Genomic DNA, 8048 nt, shown 5'->3' with positions numbered 1-8048 from the left:
CAAGAGTCACCACCTGGTCTAAAACCTCATTTTACAGATTAGGAGACAGGCTCAAGGGAAGTGACTTGCCCATGGTCAAAAGGCTAGCAGTTTCTAAATCTCCCCTAACTCTGAATCCTATAATTTAAGCTAGGCAAAGTGGGATCCAAGTCCTTTCCTGAAGCCCAAAGGAAAGCTGGGAAGGAGGCAGGTCCCTCCTTGGCAATGGCTAGAGGCTGGATGAGCATGGAGAAGAGACGTGTGGCAGCACCAGCATGGTTTATTCAACATTCGGAAGCCTCAGAGGCAGTGCTGATTACACTGGGACCGCTCATTCTCTCCTCCTGGCAGCTTTCTGGGGAAAATGCTCCCATGCAACGGGTCCTCAACACTGATTCTGACCCAAGCCCTAACGCCTCCAGGGGTGATCTGACCGACGTCTAGAAGGGGATGCAAGCTGGGAGGGGTTCCACACTCAGGCATATCAGGTGCCACCGGCCAGAGGCGGCTGCCCTCTCAGTCGTCCGCGGCAGGGCCTGGCGGGTGGGAGGGCGGGCTGTTCTAGATCTGGCCGTGCAGCAGCACCTGGCGTTCTCCTACTCCCCAAGAAAGGACTCCGCTTCCTGCCAACACACAAGACAAGAAATTGGTGAAAACATCCGTTTCCCCCACTTTGGCTCAGCAGGAACCAAAAGTCACTCATTTCCCAGCCCAGAACAGGCCTTCACACACCCCAGGTGCCAGGTGAGTTTGCTATCATGCCAATAGCGGGTCTCACTGGCCTGGCACCTTTAGAAGCCCTCTGGAGCACAGGTATCGTCACCTCCCACTTACAGATGAGCTCGGTCAAAAGGACCTGATGCAGGTGCTGTCACACTGACCAGGCCTCCCAGCATTCTTTCCACTCCCTTCCCAGTCTTTCTTTTTTAAACTCTTAAGTTCTGTCTTAGAATAGATACCGAGTATCAGTTCCAAGTCAGAAGAGCGGTATGGGCTAGGCAATGGGGGCTGTGACTTAGAAGTGTCTGAGGCCAAATTTGAATCCTCTCAGCCTGGCTTTCAGTCCAAAGAGCTCCTACCATCCCAGACATCTCACACCTTAATCCTTTTTCCTTTGTCTCCAATCTGGTGACCTCGATGTCCTCGTTCCATGCACACAATACTCCCATCTCCCAGTGGGGCATTTCCCTGGCTCTCCCTCATGGCCTCCCTTGGGGGTTGGCCCTTCCCAGGCCTCCTTCACGATGAGGTCATCTCCGCCTGATGCTGCAGACATCTTGCTGGTACAAGGCCCAGGGAGCCCCTCTCCTGAGGCCCAGGGCCGTTTCTGCCTTTCTTTTGTAACTCCTGTGCTTTGTGTGGCAGAGCGGGCACACCTAAGTTTCTTTGGGCACCCCACGCTCCATGCTGACTACTGACTTGGTATCAGATGTGCCAATCTATCAGAAAAGGGTTCTTCCAACTTCACAGCCACCTTTTGGGGTTGGGTGGCAAAAGGAGGGTGCAAGGGTTTAAAAGGAGCCATTTCCTACTGGGCCTCCCAAATGTCCTATACCTTCTACAGAGAAGTAGCCTCAAGCTCAGGATACGGCAGTACTAGATTTGGCAATGTAAGAACTGGCCTTACTACTTTTTACTTGGGGCTTTAGGCATCCATTTTGCCATCTGTAAAATGCAGGACTAGTTGTCCTTTCAAGGAACCAAGGAAGAAATCCAGTCTGAGCCTGAGGAATACCAATTTGTCCCAAGTCACCTACGTGGCAAATGTTCCAGTTCAGATTCCAACCCAGGCTGTTTTTCCATCCCACTGTACTACTGCCTTATCGTACCAAAAAAAAAAAAAATCTTTATCTTGTGCCTCAGTTTTTGATTCTAACTCGGAAGAGTAGCAAGAGCTAGGCAATGGGGATTAAGTCCAGGAAGTATTTGAAGCCAGATCCTCTAGGCCTGGTGCTTGAGAGCTGCCCCTTGAAATTCAAGTCAACCTTTAAGCCCCAGTTTCACTGGAAGAGGAGATGGCTTAGGTCATACAGTGGATAGAGGCCTCAACCCAGGGTCAGGAGGACTTTATGACTTCAGAAAGTTACTAGCTGTGTCCCTGGCCAAGTCACTTTAAAATGGGGGATAATAAAAGCATCCTCCCAGGGTTGATGTGAGGATCAAATGAAATCCTATTTTAGCATGTTTAGCAACATGTCTGGCATATAGTAGAGGCCCTATATACTTACTCTCTTCCCTTAGAAATTTGATTCCCACACAATGCCCCCCATTCCCAGGCTAGGCTCAGACTTTTCAGGGCCTTCAGTTCTCATTTATTACCCTTTGGGAATGGTACAGCAAGCACAGACAAGAGCTGCCACAGATCTTACATGGAATATCTATTGTTCAGGAGAGACAAACCTTGCCAAAATCTGCCAGGGGAGGCTTTATCTTCTCTGTAGATCTGGGATGCTTTCTATGCACTGGTGACTTATCTCTACCTCCTCCAGGTTCAGATCAGGGAGCCCCCTCCACCAAGAAAAGCTGTGCCTGATCCACCCAGTTGTTAAAGAGTTGTCTTCCTCAATTATTCTTGCACTTATGGGTATATTTTTATTTCCCAGAGAATGAAAGTCCTGAAGGAAACTTTTTCATTTTGTCTTTGCATCCCAAATATACTGTACCTTATCTTGTGTTTAATAAATGTTTAGTGAATTGGATGCTTGTCCAATTCTGGACATATTTGAGTTAAGATGTTGACAAGCACTTGTGCACCTTGGAGAGTGGCAAAACCATTCCACACACAGATGGGTAGTAGGAACTGAAGGGGGTGCAGTCGAATGTGTATTTAGCTTGGAGAAGACATAGGTATAGTCATGATTGTCCTCGGTATCTGAAGGGCATTGCTACACAGAAGAAAGCTAGACCTGTTCTCTTTGAACCTCGTGTATAGAACTACCAGATAAGACAATTAGTGTTGCCCAACCAAGAAATAGATTACCCTGGGAAGTAGCAAGTGCCTTGTCATGGGACATGTTTGACGAGGGACCATCTGTTAAGAATAGAATGGGGAGGAGGGGGAGAGTAGCTGGGTAGCTCAGTGGATTGAGAGCCAGGCCTAGAGATAGAAGGTCCTGGGTTCAAAAGGAAGGTACAGGTTTAAAAAATAAAAAATAGATGGGATTGATTTTGGCCTAGAAAATGAGACAACTAGGCTATTTCAAAAAAGATCTCTAAAACACTTTCGATTTTTGACACTGCAGGGTTTCCTGGCCCAGTAGACTGAGCATGAGGCAGGGAGCTGGCCTGGTCAGTAACCATCACTATCCACCCCAGCCCCACCCCCCCAAAAAGTCTCTTAAAAATCAAAGGCCAGAAAAGTCTCCTTCTGCAAACAGAGGATGCAGGGTTACATGCTCTACTAGTATTGACCTTTCTGTTAATAGATCATCAGGGATTGCTTGAAATTCTGATTTACCATAAGCAAGTGAATCAGTCTGAGGAAATGCCTAGATATGGTGCAGAGCCACATGGACATTTTGATTAGCTATCAAGTCCTGAAAGGCAGCCCACTCAGCGGTAAGTTTAATAAGACCCAGTAGGGCTCAATTAACTTGCACTTTGCAGCTGATCCCTCCCCCTTTCCTATCTGCATGATGCCAACATGCTTGGAACAATGTGAGATGCTTCAAGCCCAGAGTCACTATTCCTGGAATTATCTTTTTCTCAGGCTCCAGCACACCAAAAGCCCACCCCCACCCCCAATTACACCCAAGGCTGAACACTCTCTTTCACAAGCAAGAGATTCCTGGTGTCCACAGAGCTATGATAGCCAGGGATGGACTGAGACAGTTGAAAGCCTACAGCTGCTCTCTAACAGAAACCAAACAGAGCTAACTTTTCTAAGAAAGAAAAAAACTCCCAAATGACAAGTTGGATACACCAGGGAAGAAAAGGGCAAAAATCTGTAACGTCCAGTTCAATTCAGCTTAGAATAGATTTTGTGAGGAAAAACCAGGCCCCCATAGAATGAAAACAATTTCATGGGGAGCCTTCCTCTTAGTAGAGGATCGAAGCTTCAGCCTTTGGTGTTCTAGACTAGCACACAGGCACACTAAATGGATGAAGCCTTTGCCTGCAGCTCCGAGCCTGGGAAGTTGTTGCCTAACAGAAGGCTATTTGGACTTGACATTCAAACCTAACTACTTGGGAGCAAAAAGGATTTGTTCCATTACACTGCCCCAACAAACACTGGCTATCAGCTGGGAGGGAAATGGCCTTTTCAGTGGAAGTAGGATCTGGCACAAGCAGATTTACTAGATTCCAGGTTCTTGTCTCCTGGGATGCCTGTGCTTTACTGAAGAAGCCATTGGGCTTAGAAAGCCCTGAACCCTTTCAGACTGGCTCCAGAAGAGCTAGCCTCCAGACAGGTAACCGACAGCACCAGGGAGCAGTAATAATGGCTCCAATCTGATCCACTTGTCAGCTGCTGAAGACAAGCTGCTTGGTATGATTGCAAGGCCTTTAAATATTCATTACCTTCCCCATAGCCTGACACATAGGCTGTTAATTTGTTGAGGGCTGGAGGGAGGTGAGGAGGAGGGGGGAGTGGCAACCCAGGCAGGAGAAAGGAGGGCTCAGAGTTTGTAGGCAGACATTTCCTTCTGAAGGAGATTGCCTTTGAAGAGAAGGCCAGGCCTGTTATCATTCCATAGAAAACAAGAGGCAAGGCCCTTTAATGGGGCAGGCCTGTATGTGGGCCACAGATGGGAATTTGTCTAAATCCCCAAGGAGATCTGAAGGAAACAGTATCTCTTGATAACAGTCCCCTCAGGAGCCTGGAGCAAAAGGCAGTCTTTTCCCTGGGAGAAGGAAGCAATGGGCAGGTCTAAAGGCTCTTACAAACAGAAGAAGAAATCTCCCAATATCTTCTAAATGCTAGAAATAAATATGAAATTTTGTCCTTGGGTAAAAAGGGATGGGGTGAGGGGAAGAAAATCCAAACTGTTTTGAGTACAGATAGGGGCAATGTGGGTAAATAACATTTCCGTGAGAGGGGGGAAAAAGTGATATTAGTGGATTATAAACTGAATCAATCAACAAGTATTTTTATTAAACACTTAATCTGTGCCAGGTAAGGTGGAGGTGGGATATAAATACCAAAAACAAAACAAACCCTCCTCACAAGAGTTTCCATTCTAATGAGGGAGTTATTTTCTGCAGAATAAAGTAGTTAAATAGTCATTTTTACAGGATAGGTTTTGGGTAAAAGATGAACTTTGAGTTGAATCTTGAGAGAGAAGAGATTGAAGTGAGGAAAGAGTGTCCAGATGGGAAGGAGTAACAGAGAGAAGACCATTTTAGAGAAGTACAATGAAGCTAGGGCCAGGACGAGCACAGCTTTAACAGCTAAACAGAGGTTTAGTTTATCTAAGGCAATGAGAGGCCACTGGAATAGCTCAAGTTCTCCAATCCTATGGTCAGATCTGCATTTAAAGAAAACTGATTTACATCTGTGTGTAAGACAGACTAGAGGGGGAGAGAGGCAGGGAAACCCCCTGGGAGGGGGCCACAATGGTCCAGTGGAGAGGTAAGGAGGGGCCTTGAGTGCAGAGAAGGGGCAGGGCTGAAGAGTCACTGCAGAAACCAGGAAGCTGGCTGGCTAGGTGAGGTGATGGAGACCAAGGAGCAAAGGACAATGCTAACATGACTTAACCAAAGCCACTGGAAGGAGAGATGTCTCTGATAGAAATAGGCAGGCAAGCAGGGGAGAGAGAGGGTTTAGGTACATGAGCCAGCAAAGGAGACTGAAGGAACAGCAGGCAAACCTAGAGACAGAGAGCAGGGGGGGGTGGGTAGGGCAGGGGACATGCAAAGAGATCAGCAGTGCCAAATGCAGTAGAAAGGTGAAAAGGATTAAGCCTGAGCAAAGATCCTTTGATTTGCCAACTGATAGTGTTGGTAAATTCTGGAAGAGGTTGCAGTGGGGCAGAAGGGTGGTTCAGTAGATTGTGAGCCAGGCCTAGAGACTGGAAAAGTCCTGGGTTCAATCTAGTCTCAGACAATTCCTAACAGTGTGATCCTGGGCAAGTCACTTAACCCCATTGCCTAACCCTTACTGTTATTGCTCTTCTGCCTTGGACCTACTTGTACAAAAAATTTATAGCTTCTCTTTTTGTGGTAGCAAAGAATTGGAAACTAAAGGAATGTCCCCTAGTTGGGGAATGGTTGAACAATTTGTAGTATATAATAGTGGTGGAATACTACTGTGCTAGAAGGAATGAAGAACAGGATGATATCAGAAGAGCTGGAAAGACCTACATAACTGACGCAGAGTGAAATAAGCAGAACCAGGAGAACAGTGTACACAGTAATATTGTGGGATGAATAACGGTAATAGACTTGGCTACTCTCAGAAATACAATGATCTGGGACAATTCTGAAGGACTTATGACAAAGAATGCTATCCACCTCCAAAGAAAGGACTCCAAAGAAAGAACTGGAGGGTTGGGTTTTTATAGGATTATTCACTTACAAAAAGGAACAATATGAAAATATATTTTGTAAGATAACACATATATAACCCAGACTGAATGGTTTGCCAGCTCTGGGAGGACAAAGGCAGACAATTTTGATCATATAATTCACAAAGATTTATGTAGAAATCTGTTATTACATGTAATTGGCAAAAATAAATAAATAAATAAAATGTTGGGGGGAAAATAGTAGTTGCAGCTATGTGATGAGGCAAATGAATTAAAAGGGAAAAAAAGAGTTATGACAAGATAGCTAAGGAAGCTAAGAGCTCTTCAGCTACATTAATGAGTCAATAGTCAACTGAAGTACCAAGTTCTGGACTTAACATTTTATGTAGGACAAACAAGCGGATGCATCAGGCCCTACACATGAGGAACCAGAAAAGATGCCAGAAAAGAACTGGCTGAAAGCACCTGGTGTTCAGCCTAGAGAAGAGAATGTTTGGGAAAAGAATATGGCATTATCTTCAAATGGCTTCAGAGCTATTACGCAGAAAAGGGATCTCTTCTATGGGATCTAAAAGAGAGGAAGGAGCAATGATTTTAAATTATAGGGAGGAACCCTTCACTGGGATATTAAGAAAAAGTTCCTAATAATCACAAGGATCCAAAGGCTGGGGTGGGCTACCTGAAAATGTAGCAAGGGCCTTATCTTCCAAAATAGATGAGATGACCAAATGTCAAGGCCATCATAAAAAGCTTCAGGAGGACAGACACATCAAGTTAGGGTAGAAGCCAAAGAATGCAATCTACTGCATTATGAACACAAATATTACCAATAGCCAATTGCAAGGATTCTCCTTAAGTCCTGGTTTAAATTATGGGTGATTTTGTAGCTAAATTTCATCTCTTTGATGCCTAGCCCAACACTCTGAACTCAGTTGGTTTGTGAATTTGTCATGAATGATGATAATTCAATCAACAAATCCTCTCATAATAAAGTCCCATGCTCTCTCTAGGTGAAGAAGGGCCTTTCACCCTACCACCCATCCTGCTATGCCTGCAGGAGAGCTTCATACCACCCCACAGTCAGGATTCTTTTGGACTGGGATTCTGACACCATTCCCTTTAGTTGAGTTTTAAAGACTCTAAACAGAACATTAAATATGCAAGAGAGATAGTGATCAATTGAGTCAAGGAAAAAATATTTATGAAGCTCAGGTCAGAGATTCCCAGTCCATTCCAATAGTAAACTCTAAGCTAGTATGGGGGTTACCAAGTTCTGACCAGGCTCCTGGTTATTTCCATGTTTTCTGCTAGGTACTTCAAGTGTAAGATGTTGAAGAAATTGATAGATGTGGGAAGTAACACGGAAGTGGGAGCCAAGAAGGAAGAACACATTCTAATTAGATGGTAGGCAGAGTTGCTTAAAGGAAGGATGATTCAATCTAGAATTAGAAGACTGTTTGAATCCTAGGCCCTAGTAGTTACTGGCTAAATCTGGGAAGTCTCTATTTCTGAGTCTCAGATCCTGAACAACAAAACAAGATGGTTAGTCTAGATTACTTCCAGATCTACTGACTGACTAACAAGAAGTACAGTGATTGACTCTGC

General features: G+C 45.1%; 1 protein-coding gene across 2 annotated transcripts in view; it reads right to left on the bottom strand.

Annotated features, from left to right (window-relative positions):
• Positions 1-239: 239 nt before the first annotated feature.
• The window catches only part of KHDRBS1 (KH RNA binding domain containing, signal transduction associated 1), a 33600-nt gene continuing 25791 nt past the window's right edge, over positions 240-8048 (bottom strand). For both annotated transcript variants that reach the window (XM_056795270.1, XM_056795271.1), the window contains one exon: positions 240-602. In XM_056795270.1, the coding sequence (XP_056651248.1) occupies positions 464-602 (139 nt within the window). In that variant the 3' untranslated portion in view covers positions 240-463. The remainder of the gene's footprint in view (positions 603-8048) is intronic.

This window comes from Monodelphis domestica, chromosome 4 (assembly GCF_027887165.1).
Source record: "Monodelphis domestica isolate mMonDom1 chromosome 4, mMonDom1.pri, whole genome shotgun sequence".
NCBI classification, from domain to species: Eukaryota; Metazoa; Chordata; class Mammalia; order Didelphimorphia; family Didelphidae; genus Monodelphis; species Monodelphis domestica.
This window is presented reverse-complemented; position numbering and strand designations above follow the sequence as displayed.